The sequence below is a fragment of the Rhamphochromis sp. 'chilingali' genome (assembly GCF_963969265.1).
Source record: "Rhamphochromis sp. 'chilingali' genome assembly, chromosome: 15".
In the NCBI taxonomy this organism is placed as follows: Eukaryota; Metazoa; Chordata; class Actinopteri; order Cichliformes; family Cichlidae; genus Rhamphochromis; species Rhamphochromis sp. 'chilingali'.
This window is the reverse complement of record NC_137942.1, coordinates 23,177,930-23,191,093: the sequence shown is the minus strand read 5'-3', so window position 1 is coordinate 23,191,093 and position 13,164 is coordinate 23,177,930. Positions and strand designations below refer to the sequence as shown.

Below are 13,164 nucleotides of genomic sequence, written 5' to 3'. Positions count from 1 at the left end.
TAGAACCGTTCTTATATTGTGAAACCCTTGACGTTTTGGCACAAAGCCATTTTGATCATTATGAACTAAATGTGATATATAGGGGTCTAATCTCCTTGCTAAAACTTTACAAAGTATTTTAGTGTCAACCCCCATCAAACTTATTGGTCTAAATGATGAACGCTCTGCAGGGGGTTTGCCAGGTTTCAGTATCAAAGTAATCATTGCCTGTCTCAGAGTGGGTGGGAGAGCTTCATTTTGATATGCTTCTTCATACATATTAAAAAGTGGAATTAATAATTTGTCTTGGAAAGTTTTATAAAATTCAATCGGAAAGCCATCTGGCCCTGGTGCTTTACCACTATTAATGCTTTTGATAGCCTGTGATATCTCTTCAGTAGTTAGACGTCTGTCTAATTCCTGCTTTGTGTTTTCTGTTAGTGTCTGAAACTGAAGTTGATCTAAGAATATGTCCTGTTCTTCTGAGGATTGAGCACATTCTGATTTATACAAATTTTCATAAAATTCTCTAAAGCTGTCATTAATTTCCAATGGATCTACTGTTACATTCCCTGAAGAGGTCTTTATACTATTAATTGCTCTATCACTCTGTATTTTCTTAATTCTCCATGCCAAAAGTCTACCTGCTTTCTCTCCTTGGTCATAATAAGAGTTCTTCAGCCACATTAGACTTTTTGCTGCAGCATCAGATGATAATTTATTATATTCAGTTCTCAGACGTAGCAACTCACTTTGTTTTGTTGAGTCGTCGCTAAAGTTTAAGTCTAATTCCAAAGATTTAATCTGTTTATCCAGGGTTTCCATTCGCTTTCTTTGCTGTTTATTCTTTGTACTCGTAAAGCTAAGAATTTCACCTCTAATATATGCTTTGAATCCTTCCCATCTCACTGAGGCACAAGTTTGATCTGTATTTAACTCAAAGTAATTTTCTATTTTCTCCTCTATAAATTTAACAAATTCAGGATTCTGCAGCCATTTTGTTTGAAACCGCCAGTGAGGGGGGTTATGGATAAACTTTCCTAGATGGATACTCAGTGAGATAGCTGCATGATCACTGATCACTATGCTATCATACTGACACTGTTTGATCCTTGATAAAAGTTCTCTTGAGACAAGAAAGTAATCTATACGTGAGCGGGATTTATGTATACTTGAATGACAGGAGAATTCTATTTTATCAGGATTTTGTTCTCTCCATACTTCTACCAAGTTGATATCTGATATAAATCGATTTATTAGTTGTCTAGTTTGTGCTTTATATGTATCTGAACCTGTTGAGCGATCCATACTCGGATTGAGAGTACAGTTAAAGTCTCCTCCAATTATATACAGTCCTTGCAAAGCAGATACAGTGAGAAACAGATCTTCAAAAAATTTGGGCTTATTTTCATTTGGGCCATAGAGACTCACCAAGTTTAAAGTAATAGAAAGGATGGTACCCTGAGTGATTACGTACCTACCAGCAGGGTCTTTTATCATTTTCGTCATTTGGAATGGTATGCTTCTATGAATCAAAATAATTACACCTCTCGCATAGTTATTGTATGATGCGTGGATCACCTGGCCAGGCCATCTGTTCCTCACAGACTTTAGTTCACAGTCTGTCAGATGTGTTTCTTGAAGAAAAACTATTTTTGATTTCAATTGCTTGATCCTGCTTATAACCTGTTTCAGTTTGAGTAGTTTCCTCAGACCCCGGACATTCCAACTAGTGACTTTTATGTCAGAGATATTGCGGGTGTTTAGTTGGTCCATACTTGGAGTTTCCATTCTGTAATATTAAGATAACAACACGTGATGCTGATGTTGAGTAAACAAAAGTGACAAGTAAACTTTGAATAAAATAAAACAGAGAAACAAATAGAGAAAAAAAACCCTGGCATTGACCCATAACACTTAAAGTCCCCCCCCCTTCCCTTACTCAGAGTAGTAAACTACGGGGCTGTGCTATTCCACTACAAAGGGGAATAGCTGAACTATAAGAACCCAGCCCAACTAAAGCAACAGTGGTGTCCGTCAACCATGCATACACCATATTCAAACATAACATAAACATAACAAACCCATATGTGTTAACATATCAGACTAGCCACTAGATTAGAATAATTCCATGGCAGTGTCCTTTTTTTAACTTACAGAATCCCACTTGAAAAGGTAAAAGTTTAACCAAAGTAGGTAACATTGTTGTGTTCAAGAGGGAGAAAGAGAGAAAAAGGAAAAACAAACAAACAAAAAATTACGTTTGTAGTGGCGTTATTAAAACGTAATGGAAAAGTTTCAAGCTATAAAAAAGAAAATAAAACTTCCTGTGCCCAATAACATGGCATGTCAATGAGTAGCAAAAAGCCAAATATCATAACTGAGTGAAAATACAGATTTTTACAGCTTGTCTATTAGTTATGAGCAGCTGATTCTGCAGTTCAGGGAGTGAAACGCTCACCGCTACAGTTAGTCCTGTCCAGTGTGTCTACGGTGGAAATCCTTGGCCTCCTTTGGAGATGAAAACAGGCGCATCTTCCCATCGTGGAGGATTCTCATCTTGCATGGATTATATTGAAAACCGCGGAACACCCCTTCGTCAGCAAACACTTTTCTGATCGCGTTGAACTCTGTTCGCTGCCGGATGGTCTCAGCTGAGAAATCTTGGGAAAAAAAGAGTTTGTTTCCGTCGTGCTCGATGTTACTGTGTTTTGTGGAGCGGAAAACAAACTCCCGATCTTGGAAGTTCAGGAATCGGATAAGGACAGCTCTGTGTTGGTTTGGCTTTGGAGATGCTAGGGTGCGGTGAGCCCTCTCAATAACGAACGATCTGTCGGTCTCAAGCCAGCGCGGTAACATCTCCCTTATAAACTCCAGCATTGGCCGCTGACCCTCGGCGCCCTCTCGGAGGCCAAATAGCCGCAGGTTCTTCCTTCGGCCCCGGTTCTCCAGGTCGTCGGTTTTTGCCTCCAGGTAGGATATCCGCTTCATGGCATTGCTGAGATCGGCCACGCTCTTTCCCAGGAGCTCCTCTGCCGACATTATTCTATTTTCAGCTTCCTCCAGTCGTGTGGCATTTGCAGCAACATTTTGCTTTACCTCCATCATGTTTGTCTCCAAAGCAGCAACTGACTTCGTCATTTCGCCCATACGGTCATCTATGCTGTCCAGTTTAGTTCCGAATACACTAAACTCGGAGCGCAACGACCGAAGTTCAGCTAACACCGTGCTAAGGTCACCCATGCTACTAGCGCTAGCAGCTCCCTCGCTGTTTTCAGGCGTTGCCAAAATATCGGTTTTAACTGGTTTTTGGGAACCGCGTTTTCGGGTGAAAATATCACAGTCCTTGAGATTAGTCGTTTTTGACATTTTCCAATAGCAGTTAAGTTTCTAGTTTTGGGTTGTTCTGGGTTTTTAATGCAGGTTACACGGAGCAACCACTTTATGCTGCCATCTTGGTCCGCGGCTCCATAGCGCCCTCAAATCTGCTTGTTTGTGTTGCAGCCTTCCAGGGGTGCGGTGAGCCGGCTGATGGAGAGCATGGCGGCAGACGAAGACTTCGAACACAACCAAGACAGCAGCTTCAGCGAGGACGAACTCCTCCCAGCACGAAGCAGCAGTGTGTCAGAGAGTGCCTCGACTCCCGGTCAGTGCCCGCAGACTCGAACCTCAGATTGTCACACATGCTAAAATGATAGCATGTATATTTATTACTGTTTGGGGTGGTGTTGTGTTCAGCTCCAGTGCAGTGTGTGCTAGATAAGGACTCTCTGGTGGACGGACTCAGAGTATTGATCCCGATGGACGACCAGCTACTGTACGCAGGACATGTGAACACTGTACACTCCCCTGACATGTGAGTACGCATTAGCAGACTTGTAAGTAGAGGGAAAAACATGTGACACGTTTGAACACCTTCTTAGCTTAGCATAAAAGTTTGAAGCGAGCTTTCTCAGTAAAAGTTGTAAACACAAGAAAAGCCTAAAAGTTCATGCTGTCCATCACGTTTTCCAAAGTCGTCCAGTGGCCCGAATTGGGATCTTTACCAGGCCAATTTTTGCCCTCAGGCCTTATGTTTGACAGCCCCTGCTTTAACCACACACATGCATTCACACAAACATGGAAAAAGGAAAACATTAAACATGACATTTCACTGATGAGTTTTTGACCCACTCCCACTGTCGACATGAAATTTCACATCTGTGTTAATTTGGATCCTGTATGGTTATGTTAGACAGATATTTTTGACCCTGTGGTTGTTCTTGCTACAAATAAGTACCACCAAAACCACATTTTGCCACAATGACACTCACACAAAGTGAAAACAATAGTAAAGAGAGTGGGTTCCTCTATCTGCTACACTTCAAGCTCTATCAAGATATGGCCTAAGCTCTGGTTCTGACAAAGAGACCACTCACACTACCAAGAACGCTGCTGTGGCTCAGGAGACTGTCTGACAGTGTTGTTTAAAGCAATGACCCTTGCTCGATGACCCCAAGCTTTTGACCAACTCCCCTTTTCCCACAGATACAGTGTGGTGGTGGAGGGGGAGCGAGGAAACCGACCGCACATCTACTGCTTGGAACAACTACTCCAGGAGGCTGTGAGTATCTATGTGAAATATGTGAGGTGTAAAGAGTAGCAAAAATAAAAGTATTGTGTTCATATGCAAAGGGAAGTATGAAATAGTTTGATGCTTTAGCTTGTCATATAAGAGTTCCTACTTCTGTGTGTACAGATCATTGATGTGAAGCCTCCATCCGTGCGCTATCTCCCTGAGGGCACCCGCATCGCTGCCTACTGGAGCCAGCAGTACCGCTGTCTTTACCCCGGCACTGTTGTCAACGGTGCGACAAGAGCACAAACAGCCACCACTTCAATGATAGGATTCATAAGCAAGTTACATTGTTGCCAGCAGCACAAACAAATGCAAACGATCTTAGCAGAGCTGCACTTTCATTGTAGGGATGTTACTGTCTTGGAGATTGTAAAGGAAACGTAACTGGTCTGGATTCTGTTCTTGACTTCAGATCGAAACATGCTACATCAGCCCTTTTTAATCTAATCTAACCAGATACAATCGTTCCTGCTGACCTGCGCATTTTCGTTTCTTCCAAACAGGAAGTTCAGACATCGATGAGAATGACGATCTCATCACGGTGGAGTTTGACGATGGCGACACGGGCCGCATCCCTCTCTCACACATCAGACTGCTGCCGCCAGACTACAAGATCCACTGTGAGCACGAAATATGCACACAACACAGTGTGAAAGGTTTAGCACCAGAGACACTCAGATTAGTCTTGGAGAATGAGAAGGGGGAGTAAAGGGGAGCAGTGAGAAAAACGGGGACCATGAAGCACATTGCTCCCTAAAAAAACTGAACATATTTAATGATCACTGAGTCCTAATCCCCGTGTTTCTCTTTGGGAACTTGTAATAAGCAAGGTGCTTCCAACACTTCCTGAGGGGATGAAGACAGTAGAGTGTATGCTCATACATAACAGTATCCTAAACATCTTAGCCCAGTTTGCACATTGCAGACAACCAACATGAGCCCCCAGCCCCCTGAAATCTCCTGCATTCATTATTAAAAGTGTGAAAAGCACAAACTTTAAACCCTTGTCTTCTTCTGTAAAGGTGCCGAACCATCCCCGGCTCTGCTCGTGGCCAGCTGTTCCAGGAGGAGGGTCCGCAAATGCAGCAAAGAGGGTAAAGAGGCGGGAGCAAAGCCAGAGGAGACCACACCCAAGATCAAGGGAAAACCTGGTCGCAAACCCAAACCCAAACCAGGTGAGCCAAACAAAGTACTAATACCATCACATTGTCTCGAACTCCTCAACTTTCTGCTTTACTCTGATAGAAAACTTTTATTCCCAAAGCTGAATGTCTCTGCGTACATTTTTACATGCTTGAGACTTTTTGTTTATCAGAGATAATAACAGAAACACTTCTGTGTGGTTTCTTTCTGCATTTATGAGAGAGGCCACTTTCGATGAGTCACGTTTTTAAAACAACAGAACCAGCAAAAATAGCTTGAGGTTCAGAAGTGTCAGACATCTCTAGTTTGACCATGTGTGTCATCTCTGATGTCAGTTTAATGAATTTACTGAAACTGCTGCTGTGCTGTTCTGTGAAGCTAGCAGCCCGTAGCTTTAACTGTAATAAAAAGCACACCGCTTGTCCGATTTGCTGACGCTGCCACGTTTTGACTGGGTAAGCAGTTCTTAGATGTAATATTTTCATTTTAGAAACGTTTGCTTGCTGATCTGTCTACTCTGCTCAGCATGACGAGCTGCAGACCACAAAAGTCACGAAGCCACACAATGGAAATGTCAGCAAATGCGGAGTAAAGCAGGAAATAAAATTACATTTGTATTGTTTTTCCTCTTTTCCCCACAGAGAGCTCCATGAACTCAGACGGTCGGGAGAAAGCTGATCCTCCACCTTCCTCCACCCAGCCAGTTGAAAGACCCCAGGCTCCAGCCAAGCCCGCCCAGGAGCGACCCTCCTCTGTCCAGAAACCAGCTCAGGAGAAACCCCGCCCTGCATCCCGGCCAACACTGGGAACCCAAACAAAACCAGGCCGAAAGAGCTCCGCTACATCCCCAACAAGCAGCCCTACGCTTTCCAGTCCAGTGCCCAGGAAGAGCAGTCCGGCGCAGCCTCCAGCTTCTAAAGCAGCTCGTTCTCTCCCTCCCTCGCTCTACCCCTCCACCTACGGTAAGGTCCTGACTGTGGATCTGTACAGCGAGCCAAACCTCAGCTCGTACAACAGCCAGCGCAGAGAGAGGGAGAATAACAGCAATGTCAGTCCTACTGCAAACAGGCCAATGTCTAGGCCCAGTATAACTGCTTCGTCTACTGCATCCAAGCCTGCTGCGTCATCCACACCCAGACCTACTTCTAGTTCCTCGCCTAAAACCAAACCCTCCTCAGACCATCACAGCAGCTCTAGACCCAGCCTAAGCTCGGGACTCATGCCCAGCCCCATTTCTAGGCTGTCAGCAGGCAAAACCAGCTCTTCTCTGACTCCCAGACCTTCATCATCATCTTCAATATCGTCATCCTCGGCTCCCAGACCTAAAATCAAGATGCCGTCCGACCAGCTGTCGTCCAGGCCGAGCTCCATCTCCAGGCCCAAGACCAGCTCTGGGCAGGGTGATGTGAGGCGGAAGTCTCTCTCCGCAGAGCCCCTCGTGAAGCTCGACCACGAAGGAGTCACCTCCCCTAAAACTAAGAAGACGAAGGCTCTGATGTTGCTGGAAGGTCGTGAAGTTAGGCGAGACCACACCCCCATTAGCACAGCCACAGCCAATCAAAAGCTACTAAAGCCTAAAGTGAGAGCTCCGGGTAGTGAGACTGGTGTGCCAGACAAGGACTCAACCTACAAAGCTCCAATGATGGCTAAGGAGAAGGCAGACAGTCGTGGAGGTAGAGGACAGGAGGTGGACACAAGAGAGGAGAAAGGTAAAAAGGAGGAGAAAAAGGAGGTGGAGAAGAGGGAGGGAAGAAAGATGAAAGAGGAATCTCAGAGCAGCAGCAGCTCAGACTCGGAGGAAGAAGGAGAGAAAGGGAAAATCAAGAAGAAGAAGAAGAAATGCACCTCAAGCTGCTCTTCATCGTCTTCATCCTGCTCTGGTTCTTCCTCATCTTCTTCCTCATCGTCATCTTCATCATCATCTTCGTCGACTGACGACTCCTCCTGCAGCTCAGATGAAGAGAGGACTCCTACACCTCCACCAGCCTCAGTCCAGAAGCCTCCAGAACAAGATAAACCTAAAGAAGAAGCAAAAGAAGAAGAAGAGGAGGTGAAGAAAGAGGTTGAGGTGAAAATGGAGGAGGAAGAACTGTCTCCACCACCGCAGTCTCCCTCCCCTTCAACCTCTCCAACAGCTGCTGCTCCTGCTCCCTCTAAACCGGCTAAGCCAGCCACCGGAAAGGGCTCCGGACAAAGGGGTCGTCCTCCAAAACCAAAGCCCAGTGGAGGAGAGGGGAAAGCGGGGAGGCCAAAGAGGAGAGAGGGGGTCCACCTTCCCACGACTAAGGAGCTGGCTAAACGTCAGAGGCTTCCAAGTGTGGAGAACAGGCCCAAAATTTCAGCTTTCCTTCCTGCACGACAGCTCTGGAAGTGGTTTGGGAAACCCACTCAGGTGAGGAGAAAAATCTTTTTCTATCATGTAGGAAAAAAATTAATGAAATGTAGATATCGCTCTTTTCACTCTGTGACCAACATGTCCTTTGTGGCCCCTCCAGAGACGCGGTATGAAGGGCAAGGCAAAGAAGCTCTTCTACAAAGCCATTGTGCGTGGCAGAGAAATGATCCGCATCGGGGACTGTGCAGTGTTCCTGTCCGCCGGCCGCCCCAACCTGCCCTTCATCGGTCGCATCCAGAGCATGTGGGAGTCCTGGGGCAGCAACATGGTGGTCAGGGTCAACTGGTTCTATCATCCAGAGGAGACGAACCCCGGCAAGAAACTCACAGACAAGAAGGTAGAAGTTTGTGCTCAACACTGATCAAAGGTTTATAAAGAAAGACAGCGTTAATGTACTACACTTTTTTTCTTTTTTATATAGAGGTTTATAAAAATGTGTAAGTGTTTGAGGAGCTTCCAGCTTTGTGTCCTAAGTGTAAGATTGCTTCCTCTGCAGAACTGGGATCAGATATGCGGTCAGTCTTTACCAGCAGCTCTGCACTCTTCCATCCAGAGGAAAGACTTTATGGAGGTGAGGAAAAGTTTTATCTCTGAACTTCAGACTTCATATTCTACTGCTGCTTATTCCAGTATGGGCAAACTGACAAAGTGTACTTAAATGGATTCACAACCAGGAAAAATACAACTGAATACAGCCATAAATAATCCTGTTGGTTGGAAAAGGAAAACTTCATACAGTGTTCTTTCTTATTTGTAATAAAATAACTTTCTATAAAAAAAAATTCACTACTATTTGGTCTTGCTACATGTTTTGCATGCTAGTCTTGAGCCACTGCCGATCTGTATTAGCCAGAACACAATGTTTAACACCAGCTGTAATCCCAAAGCTAGTCCATTTTAGCTAGCATGCTAACACTAACTTTCTTTGCTACCTCACTGTAACTGAGAGATCAATAATAATCGTTTTTTTAGGACAAAATAAAATGGCACTAGAAAGAAAAGACAAGTTATATAATAACTCACCGTCACGGCAGATGGCTCCCCCTCCCTGAGCTGGGTCCTCTAGGAGGCTTCTTCCTGTCAAAAGGGAGTTTCTCCTTCCCGCTGTCACAAAATACTTGCTCAAACAGTCTGATTGTTAAGGTTTTCTCTCTATTATTGTAGAGTCTTAACCCTTAAGTCTAGCATGAGCCACTGCTGAACTCAATAACGGACAAGTATTTGATTCTTGGGCTCTTAGCTGTAGAAGTAGTGGCTCGTTTTCTTCAGTCAGGGTGATGAGCCTTTGTTGTTATTTACCATTTATGTGTTAGTGTTGACTTGTCTGATGAATGTGGGCTACAAAAGCAGTAAACACAGCCTGTGTCTATCGCAGCGCGCCCTCTACCAGTCGTCTCACAGCGACGAGAACGACGTGCAGACGGTCAGCCACAAGTGCCTGGTGGTGAGCGTGGAGGAGTACGAGCAGATGACCCACACTCGCCGCTACGCCGACAGCGAGGACCTCTACTACTTGGCCGGCACCTACGAACCCACCACGGGGATGATCTTCAACACCGATGGAGTTCCAGTCATCTGCTAAAAAAAAAAAGAAAAGAGAAACTCACTACGAGTTGATAAAACCAAATTGTGACCCGGCTTACTTTGGACCTCACTGGGAAGGAGTCAGTACCCAACCTGTCAAATCACTGATTTTCACTGGCGGTGGATCTTTTCACAGACTCCATGAACAGAACTGCTCTGAAACACTTTAAGTAAAACAAAAAAAAGCAAAAAATTAAGAAGACAGTCATGAACAGCTACTACTACAGAAACTGGAGACACTATGTAGACAGTATTAGAAGAAACGCGTCTCTTGAAACATTTGCACACACGAACGTCATGAACACGCTTCTGTTTTCCTTGTTGTGTTCATGGGAAAGCTTTTCAAACACGCATGAACACTTCGGTCTCCTTTTACAAGTAAATGCACCCTGTCTAAAGAGACACACGTACGCTCACACGTGCACAAAAGCAATGTAAATACAGACGCCATGTGACACAGTTATATAGAGGACAATAATGAGTGTTTTTATTTTCATCTAATAGATTTATGTCCGAGTACTTTTTTTCTAAAGAGGTAAACAGTCAAGAAGCTTTAATGAACTGTGAATGAAGATGCAGGAGATGCAGGCCTGTGTCAGTCTGTCCACCCCCAAACCTGCCCCCCACCCACCCACACACGCTCCGGCTAAACGGACAGACGGACCCCGCTGGTGTGATGTTGTGATTATGTTGCTGTGGTGATGTTACAGTCATGTTACAGTTATATAAATGTATCTACAGAACAGCAGGAGCGACAGACAAAGAGAGAAGGAGATGCACAGAGAGAGGTAGACTCCTCCTTACCAGAGAGCACCTAAAAAAAAAAAACACTTAAAAATCTATCTGTCTTTAATTTAAACACCCCTCCTCCTTCCACACAATCCCCCTTGACAATCCTAACTTGGGCAGACAAAACTGCCCGTGTGCTTCTAAAAACTTCCTGCTCCCTCAGAGACTCAGGCTAAAGAGAGAGGAAGGATCTTGTACTATTAAAAGCACTTCTCATTTTCATCTTTGAGCTCCTTGTTTTTAAAGAGGGGGGGAGACGAAAAATCCACCCCGAAAACACGCAAACACTAGAAAACAAAAGCAGCTGCTGTGGAAGTGTGCTGCATTTTGTTGTTTGCCCGCTTTGTTTCAACGCTTGGAGAAGTGGACCCCAAAGGAGGCGCAGACATGAGATGTGGTGCCTTAAAGGCCTGTCTGGATATTTTTTTTTAAAATAAAAGCATCCTGGGAAATGTAGGCCACCTCTCTTTTTACTTTACAAACAAAATGGGTAACCAAGAAAAAAATAAACCACAACACTTGATGAAAAAGGAGATCTGTGAATGTACTGCACGATATAAGCTAATGTATCAGCAGTGCAGGATTCCCAATGGGTGGATTTTTTTCCCTCCTCCTCCTTTGTTTTTTTTTGGTTTTGTTTTTTTATTTAGGGTTGTGAGCGCTGCAGCCGGTCTGAGAAGCATCAAGGTCATGCCTCTGATATTCGCCACGGAGCTGCCAGCACTCGTTAGATCAACATAATTCAGTTTTAACACTCCTCTTCCGCAGTCTGCAGCGTTTGCAACCTCCAAATGTCCTGCGCTTGGATGCATCTTATTTTATTTTTTACTTTTGCTTCCGCTGTTTTATGGATGTTCATCGTTTTAGCCTCTTTAATCACATTTTGCCCTCCAAGCAATCATCTTTAACAAGAGTGCACTTTGAATGAGCTCCGCTGCAGAGGAGAGTCTTGTATGTTTTCTTAAAGTATTTACTACCCCCCCCCCCCCCCCCCCCCCCAAAAAAAAAAAACTCCCGCCGCTGTCACCGTCTCTTCTCTGCACGCCACCGTTCCCCCGTCAGAAACAAGCAGCGACACATTCGTCTTGTTTTGACGTTGTTGTTTTTTTTTTTTTGTTGTCAATTCTGTGTGCCTCGTTTCACCGTTTTTTAGTGGGAGACTGTTGAATGTCGTGCTCAGGATTGTGAGCATTTTGAGAGGCCTTACTCTCCCAGGCCTTATGATGATGATGATGATAATTCGCCAAATCTTTTACACCCCCCCCTCCCCCCCAAGTCCTGCACCTTCAGGAGGAATAATCAGATATGCTCCCAGTCTGCTGGGAAAACGCCTTCTTTATGATCGTGTTTTGGTTTTGCAACCTATCCAACCGACCCGGAGCTCTTAACAGACTTACTTTGTTGTGTATAATTTGTATTGGATATAACCGTATCTTCTGCATACAGTATATCAGTGTATGTATACATGCAGTGTATGGTAGCTGTATGCTGTATAAACATGTAGGTTTTAAACATGTTGCCCTCTCTGCTTTGCTGCAGAGTTTAAAAATTGTCTTGTTGATATTCAATAGGTTTAATATTTTCTACTCTTGTTGAGCTCTTATGTCTAGATTTGTCTAATTTTTATCGTACCCTATATATCATGTTTTAAGTCACTCTGGAGGACAACCCCACATGTCCCTGTTGTTAATGTGGCAGCAGTGCCAGCACAGTAACAATTCCATATGCATTTATATATATATATAATCCAGATGTGATAGCCACAGAGTAAAAGAGAAAGTTTGATAATGTGCTGCTAGTTTATTGGTATTTAAAAAAAAAATGAATCGGGTACAGAGTGAGTCCATGTGCCACTTTCTGAGATTGCTAACATCTTATCTGCTAAAGCCCCACCTGCTCCTGTCGGTTCATTTCAGACTAAAACTCGATGCATTTCCGCAGATAAACGTTTTTAAATGACAGGCAGGCCGAAAGTGTCTCGGCTCGTTGGCGTTTGGATGTGTGGGAGCATCGTGGATACACAGGTCGCACCGGTGTTTGCAGAGTGAAGAAGCTCCGTATTAAAGTGCCCGTTATGAATGTTTGTTTACCCCTGGAGCTGCTCAAGCACTTTTTTCTGTGTGTGTCTGTGTGTGTGTGCGTGTGTGTGTGTGTGTGTGTGTGAAGGACAGAGGTAAGGAGACTGATAAGACATCAAGCTCTTATCTCCTGCTGTCACCACACACACACACTCTTACACACCCTTGTAACCCTTAAAGGTGTGTTTTATTGCCTTCCAATCTCTATTTGCCCCCCCCCCCCCCCCCCCCCCCCCCCCCAAATCTCCATCCAAAGCCCAGCCTTAGGCCTTCATACAGGGTCCAACACAAACACAGACACACACTTATTCCCCGTTTCGCCTTCAATTTTTCTTTTTGTTTTTATTTTTTTTGGTCATACATTTTAAGGGTCTGACTTTGTATATGTTCTGTTTATCATTGTTTGTCTTATTTCGGCTTTGTACTTGATTATTTGCTGTGATTGCTTTTTTGCATCCCCCTCCACACCCCCACACCATTTTTTTTTTTTTTTTTTTTTTTTTTTTTTGCACGTTTCTGTCCCCCCCCCCCCCGGCTTCCCCTCTCTGAACAATCGTCCACGCCTCTCAAGCAATACT

General features: G+C 44.4%; 1 protein-coding gene across 3 annotated transcripts in view; it reads left to right on the top strand.

Moving 5' to 3' along the window:
- Positions 1-12,809, top strand: part of tnrc18 (trinucleotide repeat containing 18) — a 50,543-nt gene extending 37,734 nt beyond the window's left edge. For 2 of the 3 annotated variants that reach the window (XM_080904453.1, XM_080904454.1), the window contains exons 21-30: positions 3,484-3,625; positions 3,718-3,835; positions 4,507-4,582; positions 4,718-4,874; positions 5,101-5,217; positions 5,620-5,772; positions 6,382-8,132; positions 8,236-8,472; positions 8,632-8,706; positions 9,511-12,809. In XM_080904453.1, the coding sequence (XP_080760579.1) occupies positions 3,484-3,625; positions 3,718-3,835; positions 4,507-4,582; positions 4,718-4,874; positions 5,101-5,217; positions 5,620-5,772; positions 6,382-8,132; positions 8,236-8,472; positions 8,632-8,706; positions 9,511-9,717 (3,033 nt within the window). In that variant the 3' untranslated portion in view covers positions 9,718-12,809. The remainder of the gene's footprint in view (positions 1-3,483; positions 3,626-3,717; positions 3,836-4,506; positions 4,583-4,717; positions 4,875-5,100; positions 5,218-5,619; positions 5,773-6,381; positions 8,133-8,235; positions 8,473-8,631; positions 8,707-9,510) is intronic. The other variant, XM_080904455.1, reaches the window with a different exon arrangement.
- Positions 12,810-13,164: the final 355 nt, after the last annotated feature.